At 37.3% G+C, this 27,517-nt stretch overlaps 1 protein-coding gene across 3 annotated transcripts; it reads left to right on the forward strand.

The window, feature by feature from the left end:
* The first annotated feature begins 2,954 nt into the window (after nucleotides 1-2,954).
* SDCBP (syndecan binding protein) lies at nucleotides 2,955-27,310 on the forward strand. 3 transcript variants are annotated; one of them, XM_037028594.1, is made up of 9 exons: nucleotides 2,955-3,046; nucleotides 12,875-12,940; nucleotides 16,553-16,631; nucleotides 17,631-17,737; nucleotides 19,710-19,871; nucleotides 21,724-21,899; nucleotides 23,213-23,384; nucleotides 25,163-25,254; nucleotides 26,270-27,310. In XM_037028594.1, exons 2-9 carry the CDS (start codon nucleotides 12,890-12,892, stop codon nucleotides 26,322-26,324), a joined length of 894 nt encoding a protein of 297 aa, XP_036884489.1. In that variant the 5' UTR covers nucleotides 2,955-3,046; nucleotides 12,875-12,889; the 3' UTR covers nucleotides 26,325-27,310. The 3 variants fall into 3 exon arrangements, with proteins under 3 accessions (XP_036884489.1, XP_036884488.1, XP_036884490.1); XM_037028593.1 differs by having other exon boundaries at nucleotides 2,962-3,069; XM_037028595.1 differs by having other exon boundaries at nucleotides 2,962-3,069; nucleotides 19,713-19,871.
* Nucleotides 27,311-27,517: the final 207 nt, after the last annotated feature.

Raw genomic sequence — 27,517 nt, forward strand, 5'->3', positions numbered from 1 at the left:
CAGGCAGAGTTTTTTGATGAATTGTCAAACCACCCAGGTGACTCAGCCTCCTACAGCCCAGATTTGGCACCCTGTGACTACTGGCTTTTCCCAAAACTAAAATCACCTTTGAAAGGGAACAGATTTCAGACTGTCAGTGAGATTTAGGAAAATATGACAGGGCAGCTAATGGCAATGGGGAGAAATGTGTGAGATCCCAAGGTGCCTACTTGGAAGGGAACTAAGGCATCATTGTCCTACGCACAATGTTTCTTCTATCTTGTATCTTCTTCAATAAATGTCTATATTTTTCATATCACATGGGTAGATACCTTCAAACAGATCTTGTATTAGTATTTATTTATTGTCTATGCTGTAATCGTTGTCCCACTTTTTCTGCCCTTTTCCACCTCCACCCAGTACCACCCCCTTCCTCTGTCAGTCACCCCATATCATTGTGCATGTCCATGAGTCGTGCGCAATGAACATTAGAACAATTAACAAATGTTCTTTGGTTAATCACTTCATCTTTCATCAAGTCCCCACCTCCCCTTCACTATTATTAACTAAAATCCACAGTTTACATCGGTGTTCACTCTTGGTGTTGTACACCAATATGCATGTAGTGGTACCTCACTATTGTTTTACCTTGCTTTTGAGACTTTTTAAAAACACTTATCTGACATCTGCATGTCTTCTTTGGTGAGGGGTCTTCAGATCTTTTACCCCTTTTCTTATTGTTCAGGTTTAGTTGGTCTTTGAATATTTTGGATACAAGTCCCTTATCAGATAGGCATTTTGCAAATACTTTCTCCTAGTTCATGGCTTGTCTTTTCACTTTTAAAAATCCTCTATGGAGGACATGCTTTATTAATTTCAGCGCAAGGGTAAGGAAGGCATGGAGGGAGGGGAAGAGAGAGAGAGAGAGACGGGGAGAGGAACTTCAGTGTATACACACACCCTAACTGGGGACAGAAGCCACATCCTAGGCACGTGGCCCTGACTGGGAATCAAGCCCAAGATGGGATGGGGCTCCAACCATCTGAACCACACCAGAAAGGGCTGTCTTATTATTTTCTCAAAAGTATCTTTTCCAGAGCAGAAATTCTAAATTTCAATGAAGTCTTAATTTGTCAATTTCTTTCACTCTGGTTTGGGTGTTATATCCAAAACTTATGACCAAACCAAAGGTCACCTAAATTTTCTCCTGTGTTATTTTCAAGAAGTTTTATAGTTTTGCATTTTGACTTTAGTTCTACGATCCATTTCAAGTTAATTTAGTTAAATGTGTAAGGTCTGTGTCTAGATTCCTTTTTATTTTTCCATTTATAAGTCCAGTTATTCCAGCATCATTTGTTGGTAAGGCTATCCTTCATCCATTGAATGACTTTTCTCTTTTGTCAAAGAACTACTGGCTGTAGTTGTGTGAATCTATTTCTGGTCTCTGTGTATTCCAGTTTATTCATCCACTTGTCTAGTCCTTTTTACCCAAATCCATATTGTTTTGATTACTGTGGTTTTATATTAAGTTTTGATGTTGGGTCCTGTCAGATCTGAGACTTGGCTCCTCTTCTTTGATATCATGCTGGCTTTTCTGGGACTTTTGTCTTTTCATATAAAATTTAGATCAGTCTATTGATATACACAGTTGCTTGCTAGGATTTTTATTGAGATTGTGTCAAATCTATCAAGTTTGGAAAAACTGACATCCCGACAATATTGAGTCTTCCTATCCATGAACAAGACATATTGGTCCATTATTTGGGTTTTCTTTGATTTCTTTCATCAAGATTTTAATGTTTTTCTCATATAGATCTTGTATATCCTTTGTTACATTTATACCTAAGTACTTCTTTCTTGTGTGCTAATGTGATATTGTGCCTTCAATTTCAAATTCCAGTGGTTCATTGATGGTATACAGACAGTAGGTTTTTGTATTTTAAATTTGTATCTTGCAACCTTGGTATAATTGCTTATTATTTTTGGTTTAGTTTTTTAAAATTTTTTTGGTCAGTTCTTTGCAACTGTCTACATAATCATGTAATCTGTGAAGAAAAACAGTTTTCTCCTTCCCAATCTATTGTGTATTTATTTTTTTAATATATGTTTTATAAGCTCGAGCTGCTAGACCATAAACTCTATGAGGGTGAAGTTTTCATCTTATAGTCATCTCTTTTCTGCTCACAATTTTATTAATTTTACAGATTAAATTATTATAGCACTAAACAGCTGGAAATAAAATGCTTCTAAGTTAATGCTATTTTATATTCCATGTTACTGCATGGTAACTATGACAAACAGGTAACTTGAATAAATTGTGCCCCAATTTCTTCATATGCCAAGGCAGATGAATCTATCTTATAGATTGATCTTAATGACCAAATTAGTCTATAAACATCAAGGTCTTAGGAGAGTGCCTAGAACATAGACCTCAAGAAATAGTTTTTTAGTTTTTATACTAGGACACAGCTCCTCTGTGCAAACCTATCCAAAACCTTCAACAGCCAACGGACTTCAGTTCAGATGGGCAAAGAGCGATAAAAGCCCAAGTAAAAAAGTTGTAGCGCAAAGAGGACTGGAGTTTAGAGGGGTTACTGGGAAGAATGTTCCTGGGCCTGTGGGAGGGGAAGGTAGTAACTACAGTGGTGCAAGTGCCAAGGCGAGTGGAGGAACTTTCTAGAAGGTAGATTGTCCGGACTCTTTGTAATTGATGTGTTGGGACCCTGAGCTCAGATACAGTAGTGAGCAGGGGGCAACGGACCCTTAGGCACAAACTACTGGCAGGGTGGAAAAGGTGGCAAGGGTAACGGATGGCAGCGTGGGCGGCCCCACCTCCTCCAATCCCAGGAGTAGCAACTGACAGCCTCCTTTCACAGGGTCCTGCTCACCTCCATCACCCAGCTGCCCTGTTACCATGGGGACGGGTCACCTGACCGGGCTCCGTGCGCCTGCGCGAGCGGAAGGCGGGGGCGGAGCCCTGTCGCGCCTCAAGGGCGGTTCTCCGGTGCCGCTTTCTTCCCCTGGAGTCAGAACTCAGTGCCAGTGACTGGAGGCAGTGGCGGCTATAGTGAGCTGTTCCTTGCGGCCTAGGTAAGCCGCCCTAGGGGGGATAAGTGGGGTGTTCCTGTCGCTTCCCGGGCGCGGAGATGAGGGGCGCAGGCGTGGGGGCCCCGCGTCACTTGGCGGGAAGTGTCTGGGTCACAACCGTTTTCGGGAGGTGGAGGCGGCGACGCCCTCTCCGTGGGCGCCGCACTCCTCTGGGCGCCCGGGGTGAAAGTTTGCGTGAGCGGCGCTCTCAGCCTGCTTGCGACCCTGCGGGTTCCTGGACCTGACCTGGCCGGGGCTGGGGGTCCAGGCTGGGGACCGAGTGCGGCGGTCGGCCCCGGGGCGCCGCCTTTAGTTCCCCTACCCCCCACCCCCGGCAGCTCTGGGACCCCTCATCCCGGTTTTCTCCTTTTCCTTGAGAGTGGGCCTCCGGCTGTGGTTTGTCGGGGAGCTCCGCATTGCTTGGGGCTGTACTTAATCCCCTTCCGTGGCAAATCCGAACGTCCGGGATTTGGAAGGAGGAGGCGGTGTTTGTTGAGGGGGTGGGGGGTAGGGGGGGAATCCTTGACTTTCTGGAAGGGGGTTGGGGAGAGATGGTTCTCTGTGCGCCCGTTTCCCGAGAAGTTGGAGGGAAGGGAGGCAGTTTCCAAGGAGGGTGTGTTCAGAAGGAAATATCCCTTGAGATCTCATGACTCAGAGCTTTCGTTTCAGGATTTCCTGGTAATAATGGGAAAGTGAAGGCATATGGACTTAAAAAGTTTTCCTCTTCGCTAAGTGAAGTTACTTAATCATGAAGTCTTCTCACGTGGCAACTTTTGAAAGGAATTTCTAGGCTTCTCTAGTCTGTATAATCTACATACACATTTACTGTTATTTCTCCCATTGTGTAAGTCCATTACTTAGAAAGTACATTAGTTTACCAAACACTTAAGGTGCACTTGCCTCAAAGAAAAAACAGTTGATTAAAAAGGCCAAAAAACAGCTTCATTAAAACAGCTTCATTCTTTTGACATTAAAAACAGCTTTAGTCCGGTAGCTTTATCTGAAATTCATGTGATTAATTTAAATTCAAATTTGTCCCCAGACTTTGGTTTTTCTGTTTGCCATTGTGGGTAAACAGTAAAAAATTTTTTTAAGTTTTATTTTCTCTGTTACCAACTTATTTCTGTAAATTTTGGAGCTTAAACTGGTACGTAAAAAGGATAGATCAAGTGATTTGTGCCACAGAATAAAAATAAGGAAGTGGAATGTCATTTAAAAGTTCAGGAAATAGTTATTACCTTAATCTAAATATAACTTTGCCGACATTAACTTTTAGTCATGTTTGTGCATCATAAGAAAGAATATAAAAATCGTGACCAAAAGAGGGAGAATTTCCTAATAGCAGCATTCGAGTATACTGTTCAATTCAAAGCAAACAAAAACCACTTCCTTAAACTGAGCATGACTCAACTATTGTTTTTTTCCTTTTTTTTTTTTTACCAGATTTAAATACTCTTTTTTAGGTAGTAAAGTAAATGCCATGGGTTCCTAAAATGAAAGGTTCCCCCAAACAACTTTTAAAAGTACTTCCTACATATGGTAATACTTATTTTAGCACTTTTACATTTCTAATTGCTGCAAACATTTTTTGTACATGTATTTAGTTTTTTAGGCGGTAAACAGGAACATGACTAAACATGTACGTAATATAAAAGGTATATAGTACAGTTTTCCTTTGAGGTTTTCCAGCCATCAAACCATTTTTCCTTTGTGTAGGAGCCAGCTTTTATGTTTCTTAGGTATCCATCCAGGAATATTGTACACCTCTACAAACAAATGTATAAATATATTTCCACCTTTTTAAAAATTGTGGTAAAATGCTCGTGCCATGAAGTTTACCATTGTGACCATTTTGAAGTGTACAGTTCAGTGGTATTAAATATGTTGATACTGTACAGCCATTACCACTGCTGCCACCATGCATCCCCAGAACTCTTTTCAACTTGTAAAATTAAATTCTATACCCATGAAAGTCCCCCTTCTCTCCTCCCCCAGCCCCTGGCAACCACCGCTTTACTTTGTGTCTTCATGATTTTGAATAAGTACCTCATGTAAGTGGAATCATAGTATTTGTCTTTTTGTGATTGGCATCTTTCATGTAGTGTAATGTCCTCAAGGTTCATCCGTGTAGCATATTGCAGAATTTCCTAACATTTTAAGGCTGGGTAATACTTTATTGTATGTATATGCCACAGTTTGCTCATCCACTTATCCTTCCGTGGACACTTTGGGTTGCTTCTGTGTGTGAACACGTGTGAATAATGTGCTATGAACATACATGTATGAATGATCTCTTCAGACCCAGATTTCTGTTCTCTTGGGTATATACCCAGAAGTGTAATTGCTGGATCATATATGGTAATTCCAGTTTTTTTGAGAAACTGTCACTCTGTTTTCTGTAGCTGCTATAGCAATTTACAGCCCTACCAACAGCACAAAGATTCCATTTCTTCCATGTTGTCACCAATACTTTAAAAATTTTTTTCATTGATTTGAGGGGAGGTGAGGAGGAAAGAGAGAGAGAAAGAAACATTGATTTGTTCGATTTTTTAATATTTTTTTTTATGACTTCATTTGTTGATTCTGTTATGTGCCCAAACCAGGGAACTAACCTGTAACCTTAGTATAGCCAGACTACACTCTGAGCTACCCTGCTAGGGGTACTTTTTAAATAGTGGCCATGCTTGTGGGTGTGTGGTAGTAGTTCCTACTTTTGATTGCATTTTCATGATTGCGTTTAATGATTAGCGATATTTCGTGTGCTTTGTTGGCCATGTCTGTATCTTCTTGGGAGAAATATCTATTCAAGGTCTTTGCTAGTTTTTCGGCTGCTGCTGTTGAGTTTTAGTTCTCTAAATGTTCAGGTTATTAATCCCCTTAGATATATGATTGCACATATTTTCTCCCATTGTGTGGGTTGCCATTTTACCTGTTGATAGCACCTTTTGCTGCACAAAATTGAAAAATTTTCATGAAGTTCAATATGTCTGTTTTCTCTTTCATAACTTATGCTTTTGGTGTCGTATCCAATAAATTATTGCCAAATCCAGCATCGTGACTCTTGTGTACTGTTTTCCTCTAAGAGTATTATTGTGTTAGCTCTTACATTTAGGTTCTTAAGAGAATTTTGAGTTAATTTTTTTATATGGTGTTAGGTAAGGGTCCACCTTAAATAGTTTTGATGTGTATGTCCAATTTTTCTAGCATTGTTTGTTGAAAAGACTGTCTTTTCTTCATTAAATGGTCTTGACACCTTTGTCAGAAATCAATATACCCTATATTGGAGGGCTTATCTATCTCCAGGCTCTCTGTTCTGTTCCATTGGTCTGTATGTCTTTATGCTAACACCATACTATTTTGAGTACTATTTTGAGTATGTTTTGAAATCAGGAAGTGTGAGTCCTCCAGTTTTGTTCTTTTTCAAAATTGTTTTGGATATTTGGTTGCTTTGAGATTACATATGAATTTTAGGATGGGTTATAGGGATTGCACTGAGTCTATAAATTGCTTTGGATGGTAGTGACATTTTAGCAATATTAAGCCTTAATTGATGAACATGGGATATACTTCCATTCATTTATATCTTTTAAAAATTTTTCAGCATTGTTTTATAGATTTTATCATAGTTTTTTCACCTCTTTGATTAAATTCCTAAGTATTTTTTGATGGAATTTTTTTGGAATTTCATTTTTACATTCTTCATTGTTATGTATAAAATGCAATTGATTTTTATGTATTGGTTGTATCCTCCTGATTTTTTTTTTGGGGGGGGGTGGCATCTAGGGTTTCCAAACCCTAAACATAATAAAGAAAAGTGTTTATTATGTGGAAGAAGTTACCCTCTATTTGAATTTTGTTGAGTGTTTTTATCATAAAAAATTGCTGAGTTTTATCGAGTGCTATTCTGCATCTGTTGAGATGATCATGTGGTTTTTTTCCCCTTCCTTTTGTTGATGGTGACATATTAATTTGACCAATTTTCCTGTCTTGAACCATCCTGGTATTCCAGGAGTAAATCCTGTTTCCTAAAGGTATAATCCTTTTAACATGCTGTCCAATTCTGTTTGCAGGTACTTTGGTAGGATTTTTGCATCAGTGTTTGTGAGGGATGTTGGTCTATAGTATTTTTTCTTGTAGAACCTTAGTCTAGCCTTGGTATCAGGGTAATGGCTGCCTTCTTAGAATAAGTTAGCAAAATTTTGAGGGGGATTGATATTAATTCTTTTTTAAATATTTAGTAGAGCTCACCAGTGATCAGGTCCAGGGCTTTTCTTTGTTGGTGGATTTTGATACTGATTCCGTCTGTTTTCTAGTTACAGATCTATTCAGATTTTCTGTTTCTTTGTGATTTAGTCTGGGTAGGTTTGGTGTTTCTAGGAATTTGTCCATTTCATCTAGATTATGCAGTTTTTTGGCCTATAGTTGCTCATAGTACTTTCTAATTCTTTGATTTCTGTAGAGTCAGTGTAAATTTACCATTTTCATTTCTGATTTTAGTATTTTTAGTTTCTCTTTAATCCATCTAGCTAAACATTTGTCACTTGTGTTGACCAGCTTTGGTTTCATGACTTTACTCTCTTTTTTTCTCCAATTCTCTACTTCATTTATCTTTGTTCTGACCTTTATTTCCTTATTTTTGCTAGGTTTGGACTTAGTTTGTAGTCTTTTTCTAGTTACTTAGGTTCCCCCCTTTTAACATAAGTGTCAGCATGTTTTACTGTACACTGCTCTAAGTCATGCTTGCTTTTGCACTTAATGATAGTGTTTTGAACCTCTTTCAATATTAGTATGTATAGAACTTCCTCCTCTGTTTCATGGTTCTGCTGTTGCAGTCAGTGCTTCAGTGAATAAACTTTTACGTGTCACTTTCTATGTGCACATATATTTGTAGGCGAAAGACCTGAAGTGATGTGGTATGACTGGGTTGAAGGGTACCTGCATTTATAATTTAGTTAGATACTGTAACTCTCTCTATGGAAATTGTTCTAGTCTACACTTTCACTAGTAATGTATGAGCATTTCTCAAAGTGTTATGATCTGAGAGTGTTGTCAAACTTTGGATTTTTGCCCATAAGTCCAATATAGTGCCAATAAGTCCATATAAAGTCCAGTAAGTGTGAAATAGACTCTTTTAGATAAGAAGAAATTATTCTACTTAATGTAGACTTTATATGGCCATATTTCTCAGTAGCTTATCGGAATCTCCATGGATATTGATTAAAAAGGAGAGTTTCTGTGTTCTTTAAGAAATGTGTGTCAGCCTGGGAACTATTTTTAACTAGTGCCCAGGTAATTCTGCTCTGATGATCAGCCATGTTTGAGAAACATTGCTCTTGGCAGAGTGCCTAGGGCTTTATCTCAGAGTGTGCATGTTCTTTGACACCATATACGAACCATCTGGAATGTTCATTAATCCTCAGTCCTCAAAACAGTCATCACTCTCTACCATTGGGGTCCAGTGAACATCGTTTGTTGTTATTTTTTATATTTTAGGCCATTTTATGAATGATTTTGTGGAAGTGAAGATAAAGGGGCAGTTAAAAAATTAGTAAAATTTGAACATAAGAAGCCCAAATGTTTGTTATAAATTATCCAATTTTGAAGGTATAAATAGCCGAATCGGGCAACATCTTTGAGTACAACTAATTGCTAAACTGTCATGCATAAATTTGGAACATATACATTATATAAATATTGTTCCAAATTTCAAATACATCTCATGTTTTCTAGTTATTATTAGTTTTGGTTCTTTATGCATTTGGGCGTCACAATACTGAGACCTATTCAATTGTATACTTTAAAAGAATGAGTTTTATGGTATATGAAGTATATCCATTTAGAAATGTTTTTATTGAGCATCTAACCAAGAGACAGAAACCATATAGTAATTGGAACAGTGAAAGTTTAATGTACAGAATTGTTAACTATAACATGATTGAAGAAACAGATTGGCTAGTTAAGGGTAAAGAGAACTTTAATGAATACAGGAAGAGCAGATTTAGTAAGTATCTACTAAACCCAGGGCTGAGATAGTATTGCAGCCCAGGAAGAGGCTACCTTCCTCCTGTCTGAGATCCAGGCCTTGGAGAGAGTACAGGCATCACTCAGGGGATGGTAAAATTGCCTACGTAACTTACTGGAAATTCTCCCTTTAAGTTAATGGAGGAGGCTATTCACAGGGAGGTGCTCTAAGGTACTTGAGGGTATGCTAGGGAAAGCTACTGAGTGGGGGAAGTGCTTTGTTGGTGGCACCATGCTGGGACTCTACTCTCCACTGAGTGATAGAGGTTGCTGTGCATTGCTGGAGCTGTGTGCTTAAGAAGCTGTTCCCTGCTGCTGGAAGGTACTGCAGGAGCCTGGCTGGAGGAAAATCTCTTTCTCCAGTGTATCTCCAGTGCCCTTTAATGATAACACCTATCATCTGACAGCTGGCAAAGGAGCAGTTACGTAAATTTTCACAGAGTGGCCAATAATGGCTAGATTTGGAGATGTGAAGTAATAAACTAATAACTAGCTCAAGAATCATTGTTAAGCCCTGTACAGTTAGGATATATTGTTACCCTAAGGTAGCAGTAGGGTTTAAAGAAAGTACCAGGTATTTATCTTGAAAGAGCTAAACAAAATTTTAAAGTAGATATCCTTGTATTACTTTAAGAAAATTGTTTTAAACTACTACAAAAAACAATTCATGGTGACTTAAAAGAATATAGAACAAAGAAATATTTAAAATGTAAAAATGTCCCTCTTATCCCTTAGGCCTTTACTATCTATTTCACTCATGTCTTCTGAAGATAAGACTATCATTAATAGTTGGAGTAGAGTATACTGTTCTTTCTATGTACAGTTGACTGTTGAACAAGGAGAAGGTTAGGGGCACCAACTACTCTTGTAGTTGAAATGTGAGTTTAACATAAGTTGGCCTGCTGCATACTCCATTTCCTACCTGTACATGTAAATACAAGTTGACCCTTGAAAGATCAGCGATACCTATATTTGTTATATAGGTATAGGTATACCTATACCTATATTTCTGTATTGGGGTGGGCAAAAGTAAGTTTACAGTTGTATTTTATTAATATAATAAGTAATAATATAAGAATAGACTGTTTTGTGCACTCACAACAGGGAACCTACTTTTGCCCACTCATATATATATATACATATATATGCGTGTATATACACATACACACATATACATGTGTGTATACACACATATATGCATGTATATACACGCATATATACATATATACACATATGTGTATATACGCATGTATATACACATATATGCTCACATATACACATATATACGCATGTATATACACATATATGCTCATATATACACATATATACGCATATATACATATATATGTGCATACATACACACATATGTATGTATGAATGTATGTATGTATTTCTCCCTAGTGATAGAGATTTTATAGATAGGTAAGCTAGGAAAAGTAACATACCTATTCTTTTTGATTTTCTAAACTTTTGAAATGAAGGGATTTGATTTGAAGAGAAGTTTAGTTTCTAGTGGTTGTAGTTTCATAGTAGTTGTAAGGAAGGGAGGGAGAGTTTGGTAGCCATTAATCAACAATTTTTATATAACCTAGATGTTCATATTTTCCCATGTGTTTTGCAACTTAAAAGTATTGTGTTAAATGTTTACATGTGTTTATATGTATGTTGCTCATTATGGATACTATTTAAATTTCAGTGAAATAGGAATCACAAATCCTTTTTTAAAGTATATTTTATTGACTATAAAATATGATTGTTACAGTTGTCCCATTTTTTCCCTACCCTTTATTCCCCTTTGCCTGGTACCCTCATTCACCACAGCATTCCCCCACTCTTAGTTCATGTCCATGGGTCATGCATGTACATGTTCATGTAATGGGTCAAGCTTTTTGGCTTCTCCATTTCATATACTATTCTTAACCTCCCCCTGTGTATTTTGTACCTACCTATTAAGCTTTTTATTCCCTGTACCTTTTCCCCCATTCCCCGTTTCCCTCCCCACTGATAGCCCTTCCATTCTAAATGAAAGCTTTTTCTGGATAGAGTAATCTTAGATGTAGGAACTCAGGGAATCCTTGCTTTCCCTGACTTTGAATACTTTTTTCCAGTGATCTCCATGTGATCTCCATTTCTCTGACTATATTCCTGTTCTAGGTACTTGTTTAGTTTTTTTGTTTTTGTTTTAGGTTTAGTCCGTTGATAGTTGTGAGTTTGTTATCATTTTACTGTTGTCATATTTTTGATCATCTTTTTCTTAGATAAGTTACCTTAACATTTCATATAATAAGGGCTTGGTGATGATGAACTCCTTTAATGTGACCTTATCTGGGAAGCACCTTCTATGCCCTTCCATTCTAAATGAAAGCTTTTTCTGGATAGAGTAATCTTAGATGTAGGAACTCAGGGAATCCTTGCTTTCCCCGACTTTGAATACTTTTTTCCAGTCCCTTCTTGCCTGTAAGTTTTCTTTGGAGAAATCAGCTGATAGCCTTATGGGCACTCCTTTGTAGGTAACTGTCTTCTCTTCTCTTGCTGCTTTTAAGATTCTGTATCTTTAATCTTAGGTAATGTAATTATGATGTACCTTTGTGTGTACTTCCTTGGGTTCGAGTTCTTTGGGGCTCTCTGAGTTTCCTGGATTTATATATCTATTTCCTTTGCCACATTGGGGTTTTCTTTCATTATTTTTTCAAGTAAGATTTCAATTTCTTGTTCTTTCTCTTCTCCTGGCATCCCTATGATTCAGATGTTGGAACATTTAAAGTTGTCCCAGAGGTTCCTGAGCTTCTCATTTTTTTGAATTCCTGTTTCCTCATTCTGTTCTGGTTGAAAGTTATGTCTTCCTTCTGGTCCAAACCACTGATTCAAGTCCCAGTTTCCTTCTCTTGACATTTGGTTCCCTGTATCTTTCTTTATTTCACTTTGTATAGCCTTTGTCTCTTACTTTGTTTTGTGGCCATACTCAACCATTTCTGTGAGCATCCTGATTACCAGTGTTTTGAACTCTACATCTGATAGATTGGCTCTTCGTCACTTAGTTCTGTTTTTTCATTTGGGCTTTTTTTTTTTTTTTTTTTTTTTGGTCTTGGCAAACCTGTTACATTGCAAGGGGCAGAACCTTAGGTATTCTTTAGGGCAGGGCACCCCCCCCCCCCATCCCTGCATTGTGGTGCTGTATGTGGGGGAGGGGCCAGAGAGGGAATGATGCTGCTTGCCCAGCTCTTCCCGGGTTTCAGTTGCTTCCCCCTCTACCCACAAATGAATTGTTCCCATTCAGGTGCTGCCCTGGTGCTGATTCCCCAGTGCTTGGGCTTGTGTATGTTCTAGGACCCCATGGGCCAGCCCTTTCAATAGACTCTCCTATGACTGGCAGTTTCACCCTTTGCAGCAGCCCCCACAGGTTTTTATAGCCAGAGGTTTTGAGGCTTTAGATCCCTACACTGGAACCCTGGGTTACACAGTTTGTCTCGCTCCCTAATTGTTCCTGTTTATCTGCACCAAATGTGGGACCAGCTGGTCCACCATTGCTACCTTGCCCTTTGGATCTGCCCTCCTCTGCCTTGCCCGCACATCCTGTTTGCCCCTCCTACCACTCCGGATGAATGTTTAACTCCTTGGTTGTCAGACTTCCATATACTTTGGTTTTCTGGCAGTTCTGGTTGTTTTTTGTTTTTAAATTGGTTGTTATCCTTCTTTGGGTTGTGTAAGGAAGTGAAGCATATCTACCTACACCTCCATCTTGGCCAGAACCTCCTGAATCACAGAAATTCTTTTTTTTTTCCCTTAGAAAAGTCCTGCAAAAATGTCTCTATACCCATCTCTTGAAGATTTGAAGGTAGACAAAGTAATTCAGGTACGTTTAAGTTAAATACTACCCCTTCATCCCCCACCCACCCAATACACTAGGCCATACATTTTAGTTACAGGTAAAGTAAAGCAAGAACCTAGAGTTGCTCATTTTTATACATCATACACTTATTTATTTATTAATTACAGACTAAAAAGTTATGGAAAAGCCAGTGTTTCCTTTTCATTTCACAATGAATTAATGGGTATGGGATAGTATTGCTTTAAAACTTAAACTGTTCAGTGATAGCTAGATTTTATGACTGGAATTTAACTACAACATACATAAGTTGGTAAAATGCACTCTAACTTTTTGATGTCCTAGTTTTGTTTAAAATTAAAATGTTGTTTTTTTGGATCTTCAGCTTTGACCAGTCTTTAAAATCTTTGCCTTCTCTTTGAAGTTAAAAATTACAGAAATAGTGAAATGTACATGCTGCTTATAGAATACTAGTCATGTGAAAACCCGAAGAAAGTGTAGGGATTTATTTTCTTTTAGATGTAAGCAGCAGACATCTCACATGTTCATATTCTAAATGACTGTTAGAGATCACAGTATTTCTCATCTCAGTAAGTCAAAAACTTTTTGGAGTCCTTCATGTAAGTATTCGCTCTGGAGACCTGTTTCTGCTTAAGAAGGTTGGGGGTTGGGATCAGGTCTTGCCATTTTGTACATTTTTACTATGCTTTTTAACCAAATATAACGTGTAGTATTTAATGAATCCACCTTGATTCCAGTGTACTTTGAATTTTGATGTCCTGTAAACTTAGAGTTTTTTCAGGTGTTATTTATTCTTTTAATTTTGCAACATAAATCAAACTCTGTCTTGTACTTAGTTCTAAAATGTTTTTAATATGATGAAATTCTTTCTTGAGTTTGGTACTTCAAAGCTTCTTACTCTAAAGATGATTTCACTTGAAGCCTTGACCTCAGTTTATTCTGAGATTTAATTAATAATTATAAGCATAAAAGGTTTATTTCAAATTTGTGAGAAGTAAGCAACTTCAAGAATACAAATGTTTTTAGATGAAATGTTGGCCTTTTTAGGGTGAACCCCCCAAGAAATAATAGTAAGAAATAGATGGCTGGAGTTATTATTAACCTTGTAGTAATGATTGCTTACATACTGGGGGGAGATCCATGAACACATACTTTCCACCACAGATCCACTGTGGATATTAAAATGAGGTATGTGAAATATCTGAAATGTGTTGTTAAGCTGCCAAGGCTTTGATGCCTCACAATTTTAAGTGGCCTGTTCAGTCATCTTAAATGTTCTATTGCTTTTTTCTTCAATGTTTTCTCATGTGGTTTTATTTCCACAAAGTTCATTTGAACAAACACATTTTTTTAAAAGAATTTATCTCCAATATTTAGCCCTTAAGAATAACAGTTAAGCCATTAATGACATCAGAGCATTGGGTTTGCAGGTGGATCTGAAACTGTGACTACCATATTTTGCTATAATGTGCTCCTGTGTATAATGCCACACCCATGTTTTTGTGTGCATTGTACACGGGGGTTATTTCACTCACTAGTATATCCATGGTATACAATCATACCCACAGGTAATGCACATCCTTATTTTTCCCTCAGAAATTTGGGCAAAATGTGCATTGTACATGGCAAAATATCATAATTTCTGTTTTTATCATTTTTGTTCATTTTTAGGGAATTGAACTCTTGAAATAACCATAGTTGACTTTGAGCAGAGGTTTTGATTTTGAAAATAGAAAAGGAAAGAGTTGATATTGACAAATGTTGGATTGGAAAACAGAGAGGGCTACAGTCTGCCTTAGGCTTACCTCTTTAAGGAGAAGCCTAATGCACAGAAATTACATGGACATTTCCATTAGAAGAAGACCTTTTATTTTTTGAGCAAAAAGCTAGCTGCGCAGAGATGTAACAGTGAGTAAAAGGGGAATACAGATTTTTTTTTTGCTTGCTTTGTTTTTGTTAATTTCTCACTAGATTTTAACTATTTCTAGCTACTAAAGTCTTGGGCTATATGTATGCCTGTGTGTGTAGTTAATTTTACATAGTAGTTGATGTAGTTGATACTTAGGTTTATTTTTGTTCTTGAGATATCCCTGCAAAGATGATACTTATTTTCTAATCCTCTGGCTTTTTACACAAGAGCTAAGCTAAATGCAGCAATGTGAACTGGCAGTTCATATATTATAAACTGTTTTACAATATCCATTATAAATCCTTAACAGGAGCCTTTGGTGGCTGTACCTATACAAAATAAGCTTTTAAAAAAACAATGCTATAGAGACCCAGTGCTCATCAGTTTTCTAATGCAATGTGCAGAGGTTGGAACTGTTGGCTCCCGGAGGTTGGTCTTTGCTCTCCACTTGTTTTCTGTCACGGCCGAAACAGCATGCCCCAGCACTAACTGTGTGCTCCTTGGGTACTTCCCCCTCCCCCCTTTTTTATAGTTTGAGATGTCAAATAAGTGTGAAAAAATTTGCTGCATTTAATGACTCATAGTCCTTAAGCCCTTACTGTACCATCTTTTGTTACTCTTATTTGATTACATAATAAAGATATATCTTGTTGCAGAGAACTTTCTGTATGTATTCTTATTTCAGTGTTCCTTGGATAAGAATCATAGCAGTGAATGAAAAAATAAATAATAACCAATCTAAAAAGGAATACTTTTTAAAATTAATAAATTTTATCTTTTAGAGTAGTTTTAGGTTCATAGCAAAATTAAATAGGAAGTACAAAGAGTTCCCATTTTACCTCCCCCTACAAATAGGTATACACAATGTACCTGTTTGTGTTTATGTAAAGAGTGGTTACTAGGGATGGATCATATACTTGATTATTAACCTTGTCCAAATGACTTGGCTATTTCAGAAAGTCAGATCTATCTGTAAAGGAGAAAGAATTTCCATCAGTGGAATACTTACAACAATGTCGGCTGTATGGGCTGCCCAGAGAGGAGTCCCTGGTGTACGTGAACATGAGTAACATTGATACCGTATAATGTTGTTAGAATTATTTGGGCAAGTTTAATAATTATAAATTATATTGCCTTTTAATTGTTTTATGTCAGTGAGAAGTATGCATTTTGCATACTTTGTAATGTTTCTGTATTTAGTATAGTCTAGCTGCTTCTTATATTCGCTAAAATGAAGATAAAAGCTTGAGTAGCGTATGCTAAAAAGCAAAATAAATATTAGCAACTTATTAAATATTTAAATGTGTAGATATTTTTCTGATATGTGGCTTTTTATATGAATATGGTTGAACTTTTTTTCTTATGTGAATAAAATTTTTTTAGACTACTAAAAGAATAAAGTGTAAAATGGGTGGCTGTGTATTTTATAGTGTACTTTGCAAATATTAATTTGCAGCAGCACTGTGAAATACTGGTATATGTAGAATGGTACTTAGTCAAGTTTTATGTAATAGTGCTAAATATTTAGAATATGAAAAATATTTTTGATTTGCAGATATTTTGAAAGCTATATTGCTGAAATATTTGAAATTAAACTTTCTTAAGTACAACTTCAGTGTTTTAGTTTCTTTTTGGGTGTATTGAATTTAACATGTAAGAATTTTAAGTACATATAACATTATTGTTAGAGTTTTCTTTCTTTTTTTCAGGCTCAAAGTGCCTTTTCTGCAAACCCTGCCAACCCAGCAATTTTGTCTGAAGCATCTGCTCCGATCTCTCAAGATGGAAGTAGGTTTATCCTTTGGGTTCATTTTCCCTGAACAGAAATCTTTAAGCATTTTTGGGAGAAATAAGGAATCCAAGAATTTAAAAATATTATGCAGCATAAAATTGGTGGTTTAAATCTCTAGTAGTAAGAAGAAAAAATGTTTATTTCAAAATCTAAGCCTTTAATCAAGAAAGTGAACAATGAATATGAAGATGTTTTTTATGGCTTAATGAAAATTAATTACATTAAATTTTAGCCCTTATAATAAGTTCCTAACTTAAAATTCATTCATGTATGTGAACTGTGCCCATACTGCCACTGTTGAACCTCTGAACTGTCCTCTCTGTGGGGCCTGGGGAGTAGCTGCCATTTCCAGCTGTCTCTCTTTGGGGACCTTCCCAAGTCCTGGAAGCCACCCAGTCTCCATATCCTTTCCTTTGATTCCCTTCTAAGTTCATTCAGGAGACAGCCCCTAAATATGACATGACACACCAGGAATGTTAAATAAGTTTTTGTGGCCTCTCATAACTATTTATAACATTGTTCTTCTGGAAAATCCATTTTAAGTCAAGTAAGTCATGTAGAGAGTTTTTGGAAATAGTCCTTAACTCTACTACTAAGTTAAATACTGTTAATGTTTAAATATAGTATTTCCAAGAATTCATTGAAATGTGGTTAACATTCTTAAAATGATATGACAGTAAATAAATATACAGTCTTTGGTGGTTTTTTTAGTCAGAAGAGTCATTTTATAGCCATGTTTACGAAATCAGTTATAAAGTACCTGCCTTGACAGTAGATGTTTCAGTCAGTTCTATATTGGAAAATCAGTGGTTCACAGAATTGCTGATCAGTTTATTTTAAGAAAAAGTTAAGGTAAGATACTTTATTTGGGATACTGTATTTGAGTTGTTAGAGGTCTGAGATTATTACTGCACGTAGAAGCCTATTATGACAACAGTTTTCATTTTGAATATTCTACCAGTGTTTTTCTTTATTTATTTGTTTATTTGCATTAGATCTCTATCCTAGATTGTATCCAGAGCTTTTTCAGTACATGGGCCTGAGTTTAAATGAAGAAGAAATACATGCAAATATGGGTATGGTCGGAGCACCAACTCAGGGGGTATGTAGAGTGTAATTAATTTTTAATTATAAAAAACTATACACGTAAATACAAGTTCTCTGTGTGGCTTACTCAAAAATTTATAACTTTAGCATTGACCTCTCTTCTCAGGAACTTGACTCCTTTCTGAACATTATTTCTAAGTAGTCTACTTTCTTTGTGCTCTTACCACTTTTCTAATTTATTAGGAGTTAAAAATTCAGATGCCTTGGACTCCTCCACTCTCCTATGTCTTCTGCATTTAGTCAGTGACTAAGATCTAGTGATTCTATCTCCACCATGTTCTTGTATTCATTTTCTCTATTCAGAGTTTCTGTACTTCTAGTCTAGATTACTACGGTAGTCTCTCTTACGTTTCCTCTAGTAACTTCTTACAACAAACAGCACTAAGCTGCTGCTTGAGTAATCATTATGAAATATAGGTCTGTAATACTTGTTGCTCATAGTTTTTAAATGTTTGGGGATCTAATGTTCCTTTTAACCAGACCTCAAATTCTAATCTTAAATATGTTGTATCATGTATTCTTTTATTAAGATCATTGCCATAAGACCATAGCACTTTATGGCACTTATTATAATTGTAGTTAAATACTTTATGAAGACAGGGTCCATGTCTAGCTTGTTGCCATAACCCCAGTGCTTAATAAAGTAACTGATATTTTGTATTTATTTACCAAATAGTTATTGAAAACTTGGCTTGTATCAGGGTTCATTTGGGAAAACAAATCACAGTAGATATTTTAACAGATAATTTAAGACATTAAACAAAGAGGTTGAAGAATTGAAAAAAGCAAAAATGGAATACAGTTGTAGCATAGGGAAGAAGTGGGAGTCACCAGAACCTAGAAGCGTGGGGGAGGAACTCCAGGGAGCTGGGCCTCAGACCTTGGAGGAGGGCGCACCATTGATGGTACTGGTACCTCTGAGGGGTTGCAGTGAGGCTGGTTCTGGGGGAGTCAGGAAGAGCTGGAAAATAGAATTAACTGCTGGTACCAGGGTTAAGGGCTATGCCCAGGCACTGCTGACAGGAACCAGAAGCAAACCAGAAGGAGCAAGGCACTTGTCCCTCCTGCAGCCCTTCCTGTCCCCCTCTAGTGCCTTATGTGATACATGCTAACCAGAGACCTGTTGGCAAAGGAACATGTAATTTGCACAGTTCAACCCCAGCATCACCAAGTACAGTCTAGAAGGGTGAGTTTGAAGCTGTCAATAATTACCATGAATTCTGAACGAAAAATTTGCAACATGGTTGTATGTGTAACTCTTTCCCTATGATTGCCACTCTGAGTGTCCCAACTTTTAGGTACATGAGACGTTTTTATGACAGATTCCAATTAAACCTTATTTAAGCTCTTCCTTCACTGACTTTTTGGTTGAAGAAAGGGCCCATTTATGATAAGAAACCAGTTAGGTCCAGAAAACTTGAAATATGGTACCTGACGCGAGTGCCTACTATTCTAGGGCAGTCTGGTTTGTGCCTGTTGCCGGCTGATCCATAACTCTTTATTAAAGGGGTTGGGAAATAATATTTGACTGTCCAGTGTGCCAGCACTCACATAGCATGCACTTTTAATCCTCACAGTGGCACTGTGGGTCGAGAAGTTTGCCCTTTTATAGAAACTCTGAAAGGATAAGTAGATTGCTAAAGATCAGACCATATAAAAGAACCCTCTGGAAAATGTTGCATAAACTTCAAAAGTATGATATGGCTATTAAGTTCAAGAATCAACATTTGAGTAGAAAAGCCAAAGCACACGTGACACAAATGGCTGAATTTAGAAGGCAGTCAGTAGAGTAGAGAGTCATTGAATCTATTGCAGATGAGAAACCTGGGAATAAGTTACCTGAGGAATTAGTAAATAAAAGCAGGGTCATTTTTGCATAAGTTGAATGAGTATATTTGTTATTAATCATGTAAAATTTTTTATCACCTAGAATGTTTATAAATATGTATTGTATATCTTTTTGGCAGCAGTTGGTAGCAAGACCTTCTAGTATGAACTATATGGTGGCTCCTGTAACTGGTAATGATGCTGGAATTCGTAGAGCAGAAATTAAGCAAGGGATTCGTGAAGTCATTTTGTGTAAGGATCAAGATGGAAAAATTGGGCTCAGGCTTAAATCGGTAGATAATGTAAGTACTTCTCATGTTTATTTGAATTTGTCCAAATAGCTTATTAGGATATTAAGTGAGCAATGTTAGAATGAAATACATTTAATAAACTATAATGGTGTATCTATAATTGGGAATACTTTAAATCTGCTAACTTAAGTTTTTTCCACTTGGAAATGTCTCATTCTGAAGAAGCAGAGTGGGGGGGACTTCCATTACCTTGAATGAATTTTTCTTCTGTTTGAGTCCTTTTTCTGGAATAGAGTTCACTGGTCTGTATATATTATAACATAGTTTATACAGATAGAATTCTGGATTGAAAATAGGGCAACACATTTGGAAGTTAAGAAAAAAATGACAAATGAAAATCAGTGGTCTTATGATGAGTGTTTTTAAACCAAAGGATGACCATTTAACTTATAAAGTAGTTTTGCAGTTTTGTTACTTCCATCCTCAATTTGAATTTAGTAAGTAATTTTCTGAGCAAAGGTGACTTTTTAATTAGGGTAAATTAGCCATTACTTTTACCTTTTTAATTACTTCCTGTCTCCCTTTAACCATACTGAAGAAATCAAACAGGGCTACTCTCAGAGGAAGCATTCAGGATTGTTAAGGACTTGACAGGTCTTTACCACGATTTATGGTTTTAGGTATTGCCTAATCGGATTCCTTTTTAGTCCTGAGGCCTCAGGTCAGTGTGTCCAACCTTTTCACATAGTAAATAATGAGCATGGCACACTGTGGTAAGGGGCCAAGGCTAACCTTGGCAGGAAGCCTCAACCCTGCCTGCCTGTCCAGGGGGCTGAGGGCATTGATGTCTTTGCATGCCTGTAGCTTCTTCAAGACATATCAGTGTGCTCCTTTGGGAAGCTTTGACTTTGCTGTTTCCCTTCCTCTTCAGTGAATAGAGTACTTGCTGCCCCTTGTGCCAGGGTTTCTTCTCCCCTCCTTCCTCTGTCCTAAAGAGACAAGGTGTTCTTCATAGGCCCCCATTCCCCATTGCAGCTATCCTGGGTGGATTTGTCCATCTGGCCAGAGCCCAGTGGTCATAGCACTTGGCAGGATGCTGCCTGGCTTTCCTGTGCCGCCCTAAACTGAAGTAGTAGACACATGACAGAAGTCATGTCTGACCTGGTAAGACGGCAGAAAGGATGTAGCCTTGTGGATACTTTATCATTTTATCAGATTTGTTCTTTTATGCTTATTTCTATTTTGTTCAACATCTGAGATTGAGTTTATGTAAGTAAAAATATTTTAGTTAAATGTACTTGAGTTTTCTGTATGTATTCCACAGTGGATTCTTTATAATACCTGGAGTTGAATATACACATCTTTTTTATGTTGTTAAATAAACCCTACTCTTACTTGGTTATGAATAATTTAGCAAATGGACAAAGGAATTCTTCAGCTCAAAGGATAGAGTTATGACCTTAAACTATCATTTTTTAAACTGTAAAAGAAATCACAAAACTTCTAACACTTGACTTCCTTTCCCTGTAAATAATGGTCATGTGGCTAATACCTATTAGTATTGTCAGATTCCTAGAAGCTTAGTTATGATAGTAATCCTACTTTATTTTCCTTAGTCTTTTTATTCCAAGACGAAGGGGGTGATTGAGGTTGGGCAGATGGCTCATGATTTGAGATATAAATTACTACTGAGATCTTACCTTTTTTTGCCTTGTTTCTTGGGATTCTTATCTTGGTAAAATTTTCAATTTCTTTTTTAGGGGCAGTGACATACACACTCATATAATTTTTTAGAATTACTAGAGTAGATTACTTACCTAAACAGTGGATTCCTAATTTTCGGGTATTTTTAAACTGTATCATAACAAAGTTAAATAACCAAAGTTACTTTCTTACCCTCTAGGGTATGTTTGTTCAGCTGGTTCAGGCAAATTCTCCAGCCTCATTGGTTGGTCTGAGATTTGGGGACCAAGTGCTGCAGATCAACGGGGAAAACTGCGCAGGCTGGAGCTCTGATAAAGCGCACAAGGTGCTCAAACAGGCTTTCGGAGAGAAGATCACTATGACCATTCGTGACAGGTAAGCTGACTGAACAGTTCAGATGGAAGTTCAAGGCCAGTTTCCCATTTCCTGGGGCTTTTCAGATTCTTTGAATATTGTGACTTGTGGTAGAAGATAATCATGTTATAGATGAGTCTTAGAGTCTTTAAAATGTGGGGTGCAGATTTTTCTTAGTTTTTAAAAAAATGGCATTCTGGTTTTGCATAAAAATTCATCCTAAGTTAGTTTCCTTTTTTAATCTGTTTCTAAAATATTCAAAATGTATGTTGGAAAAGTAACTAGGCCACATGGTGTCTCTGGGCTCTTTCCAGTTTACTGCTCAGACATACAGTCTAGGGAGGAAGTGCCAGGGTCCCTGTGGAACTGCAAGGACGTGTGAGCTCTAAAAACAAATCAGGTTTGGGGTGGTTAGGAAAGTCTTATCCATTATCCAGGTGGGCAGAAGGGATATTTTATTTAGCAGTTAGTTTGTTCATAACTTAAACATTTAGCACCTGGAATACAGGCTTCCACTTATTTTCTTGCCCTGGTCTTCAGAAGTGTTAAGGGTAGACCTGTATCGTTACAGTTAGCTTTTGGGTTTTATTCTTCTCAGTTAAACTTTTTCCTTTTGTTTCTAGTTTCTCACATGTGGTAGGTATTTAGTAAACATTTTATAGACAAGTGCCATTTTTGCTTCATATGTAAGGAAAAGAAATGTGGACAATAGGAAGCTAAGACTGTTCTGAGTTTTATAAAAACAGGCTTATCACAAAACCCAGAATGACCTGACAGCAGAATTAGAGGGGAGCACGGTAGCTTTTCAGAGTGGACGGGAGCTGCCTTGTCATCACAGTCACATCTTTCTTTCTAAAAGGAACTTTGTAGAAGCCAGTTAAGTCTTTGATATTCAAAGAAGGAAGTCTTGATTAATAATTTAGGCAAACCATAATGGATTAATTAAAAAGATGCAGTTGACCCTTGAACATGGGTTCGAACTGCGCAGGTCCACTTACACATGGATTTATTTAATACTCAGACCCATACAGTTCAAACCCATTGAACTGTTTTGAGCTGCTGTTGGGAATATGCAAATGTGGAGGGCCAATTATTGTGACGGTTATGCAGAGTCAGAAGTTCTGTGCAGACTTTTGACGGCACGGGGGTCAGTGCTCCTCATCCCTCGCATTGTTGAAGGGTCAGCTCTTATCTTTTATGCTGAGATACTCTGTCAGTGTGCAATATTATGGCCACTCTTAGTTGCTCTTACTAGAAATAACAGCATCCAATATGGCAGACGTCCATGAAAATGGTTACTACAGAATTTTTAATTGGACCCATTATGTTTACAGGCCCTTTGAACGCACCATTACTATGCATAAGGATAGTACTGGACATGTTGGTTTTATCTTTAAAAATGGAAAAATAACATCCATAGTAAAAGACAGTTCTGCAGCCAGAAATGGTCTTCTCACAGAACATAACATCTGTGAAATTAATGGACAGAATGTCATTGGATTGAAGGTAAGGAACGGAACTTGCATCCTGTTCTGCTGGTTTTATTTTTAGCAAATGTGTTTTATTTATCTATTTCACAACCCGGGTTGTGTTGTTTTCATATCAAGTCCCAAAATGTAGAAATGCAGTGGAGAGATGAATCACGTGGCACCCGGGGGGCTCTGCTGTGTTCTCTGCGAGTTGTACTCTGAGGACAAAGGAATTTTTGGGTTGGCTAAAAAGTTTGTTTGCTTTTTCCCATAAGGTGGCTCCAGTACTGCTTAGTTGTTTTTAACTTCATTTGAAACAATTTTGTTGGATTGTATTATGACAGCTGTCGTATCATTGTGCATTAAAAAAAAAACAAAATTGGTGAATTTTTGTGTAGTCATTTTAATACTAAAGATGGGAGAAAATAAGCAACTTTTCAGCATATTATGCTTTATTCAAGAAGGGTAGAAATGCACCCTGGCTGGTATAGCTCAGTGAATTGAGCACGGGCCTGCAAACCAAAAGATCGCGGTTTGATTCCCAGTCAGGGCACATGCTTGGGTTGCAGGCCAGTTCCCGGCAAGGGACACACGAGAGGCAACCATACATTGATATTTCTCTTCCTCTCTCCTTACCTTCCACTCTAAAGATAAGTAAATAAAATCTTTAAAAAATATATTAACTGAAAATATATTTTTAAAAAAGGTAGAAATGCAACTGAAACACAAAAATAGATTTGTGCAATATATTGAGAAGGTACTGTGACTGGGTGTGTCAAAAGTGCTTGGTGAAGTTTCATGCTGGAGATGTCTTGCTGGACAATGCTTCACTGTCAGGTAGATGAGTTCAAGTCAGCTCATCTGGGGATACCATCTAGTATATAGTATAGCATCCAGGGATCAGCTTGAGACTTTGAGAACTATCAAAACTACCATGGAGGAGATAGCTGGTATAGTCAAAATATGCAGATAAATGTCTTTTATGGAAAAAACTAAATTAATTTCTTGGCCAACCCTTTATCTGGAATTATTGTTCCTGTAACAAGGTGGTTGGACTAGTTGCTCTCTGTAGTCTCTCGAACTAGAATTTTGTGGAGACAGGCATTGAAGATTTTAATGGCATTTTCAATGAATGATTGCCCAACTTTTTTTAATCCAGATTGTGGGAAATGAGTAATAGTTGCTCTTCATATTAGTACTTGATTTTTGTAGGTTTTTTTCATTGCAGTTTCCTAAACAGGGCTATTTTAAGGTTTTCCTTATGATTTTATTTCATAAACTTTGGTTAACAGAGAGGGGATGTGGTAATACTATACATGGGGAAAAGTATTTAATCTTAATAAAAAGGTATGGGGTTTTTTTTTGGCCGATATATTCAGATCAGTTTACTTAGCAATTTTGCTACCACCTATAAAATTGCGATTCTACAGAATTAAACTTAGTAAGGAAAACTCCAAAAAAAAAAAAAAAAAAAAAAAAAGCCCTGACTGGTGTGGTTCTGTGGCTGTCTTCCTACAAAGGAAAAGGTTGCCAGTTTAATTCTCAAAGCACCTGCCTGAGTTGTGGACTCAGTCCCTGTTGGGCACCCAGGAGAGGCAACTGCCCGGCGTTTCTCTCCCTCTGTCTCCCTCCCTTTCTCTATAAAAATAAGTAAAATCTTAAAGAGGAAGAAAGCCAGAAGAAAGTACAAATACTAAGGGTCAGGATTTTAGAGATACTAGCAAAACATAAGAGGACATACATTTATTTACCAATAATATAATTTTGTTTATTGAATAAAAAATTGTGGAATTCTCACCCATGTGTTTTTAACAGGACTCTCAAATTGCAGACATATTGTCAACGTCTGGGACTGTAGTTACTATTACAATTATGCCTGCTTTTATCTTTGAACATATTATTAAACGGTAAGTAGACAGTTCTTTAACTTGATGCTTATGGTAAAGTGACTTAATATAAGCACTGGGCTTCCTTTTAATTCCCAAACTCTTGATTCTTTACCTAAGAGATGATGTTGACATTACCAAGAAATTTGGATTAAATTGTTTAAATCAGAGGAAGTGGTTGGTAAGGATGACCCCTCACAACTTCCCAAGTATGGAGTGGAGTACACTACACACTTTCGAAACTTTGACATTTCCTAGTAGGAAAAGGGTATATGAACAGAAGTGGGCCGGCTTTCGCTTCAGCTCCCAATTTTCAGTGAAATGGGTGGCGGTTGCATGCTGCCTACAGCTCCTTTGCTCAGTAGAAATCTACTCCCGGGGGTTCATGATGGCAAATTCTTGTTTTCTGGATATTAGGAGTCATGGTTTTTATTCTCTTGATTATCCCAGGAGGAAGGTGGAGGTGGGCGGGGTGTGGTGTGTGGGGGATGAGGCCTGGAAAGGGCAGGGAGGCTAGAGAAGGGACAGCAAGGGTTCTCATCTCTGGAGCTTTTCAAATCCTGGCTCTTGCAGAGCTGTTTCTGCCAAGCGAACTTAGGATCCTTCTTTCAGACTCAAGTTATCTTGCATGTGGAAATAAGATTTAAAATATTACAAAAACATAGCAGCTATAATGAAATTTTTATTGGTTTCAGCTTCTGGGTAGAAAGTAACTAGTTACTTTTGGGGTGTTAAAAAAGGAGGTACTGTCAGGATTCCTCATTCTAAAGTTCTCTCTTAAATGAGTGATAGGAGTCACAACCCCCCTCCCTCAGTTCGTAACAGCATTCTCATTTTCTTTCTTTTTAATATCATCAGCCTCAATTGTATCTCATCTAACTTTTCCAGCCAAGATTCAGATAGCCTTTCACACTGGAAATTTTCAAAACCAAGTAGATTACATGATACCCTTAGATCAGAACTCATTAAAAAGAACTTAGCATTTCTGAAAAAAAGCCCCAAACTTCAGTATTTAATAAAAGTGGCTCTCTTGTAGGATGGCACCAAGCATTATGAAAAGCCTGATGGACCACACCATTCCTGAGGTTTAGAAGCCATGACACAGTGGAAACTTCGCTGAACTTCTCCAGTTTACTACTTCGGCAACTTAACTTTGTATTATGCACGTGAAGCTTTCTAGGAGCCAGACAGCATATGCTGCATGAGGTCCTTTCTATCTGACATTATGGCCGGGAATCTTAACTGATCTGATACCTTGTTCAGACTTCAAAATAGTTGTAGCCTTATCCTGGTTTAATGGATGTGAAACTGAAAAGATTTACTGACTTTCATAGATGAGTATCTCTACTGGAAACCTAATGCTTTTGTAAGCCATGATATGATTATAATGACTAATGCAGGGTTTGGCTTTGTGTTAGAACCAGTCAGCTTTATTCTAAAATCAAGTAGTGCTGTCCTACTACTTAGTTCTGAGGTATATTTGCATTTTTACCGTTACCATAGTACATTTAGAACAGTTGCTTTAGGTAGTGTTTTTTTTCCCCTCTTGGTTCTGTGTGTGTGAGTGTAGTGTGTGTCTGTAAAACATCAATTAAATAACACTGGTTTCATTCCATGTAAGCATTATACAGTGTATGTAGGTTGCAAGAGATTGCATTATCATTAAATTCTTAACTACCTTCACTTAATATGCTTGAACTGCTGCCTTAACTATGTTAAGCATCTAGTATAAAAGCCAAAATATAACTATTGCTGCCTTTCTAAGACCCAATATGCAGTTCTGCATTAAACTGAAATTACACTAGCCCAAAACAAATTAGTGGTATATACTGAGCTATACATAGCATAGCTGCTTAGATGCATTTGAGGTTTTCTAGTCATTGTGTAATGGAAACAACTTCTCACAGTTACTGGTATCATTTTTCTGAGAAATGAATCACTGTATATTTAATGTAAAAATTCTTATACTAAGCAGAATAAACTTTTGACTTCCTTTTTTACAGTAGATTAAGTAGGATGGTGTCTAATTTTGACATTTCACTTTAAACATGATGTAACCTAGCTACTTAGGGATGGTCTTACAGTGTCCTGGTAATTAGTTCCATCTCCTGGGTCCCGCCTGCAAACACACCGCATGGACACTTTAGCCTGATTTTCTTCTTTTTTGGTTTATACCTATTCCAATTAAATATGTATAAATAAAGTGAAAATTCAGTCAGACTGTGTACTGTCGCATCATTTGGAAACTGTGGCTTTCTCCAAACTAGTGCATGGCCTAGAAAAC

The sequence above is a fragment of the Sturnira hondurensis genome, unplaced genomic scaffold, assembly GCF_014824575.4.
Source record: "Sturnira hondurensis isolate 20B ecotype Veracruz unplaced genomic scaffold, ASM1482457v3 Scaffold0020080, whole genome shotgun sequence".
NCBI lineage: Eukaryota > Metazoa > Chordata > Mammalia > Chiroptera > Phyllostomidae > Sturnira > Sturnira hondurensis.

Bases quoted from the DNA above. Each gene is read 5' to 3' on its own strand.
- SDCBP (XM_037028594.1), top strand. From the start codon at position 12,890: ATGTCTCTATACCCATCTCTTGAAGATTTGAAGGTAGACAAAGTAATT. The intron at 16,632-17,630 runs GTAGGTTTATCC...TATTTGCATTAG, and splicing joins TCCGATCTCTCAAGATGGAA to ATCTCTATCCTAGATTGTAT. The intron at 17,738-19,709 runs GTATGTAGAGTG...TCTTTTTGGCAG, and splicing joins TCGGAGCACCAACTCAGGGG to CAGTTGGTAGCAAGACCTTC.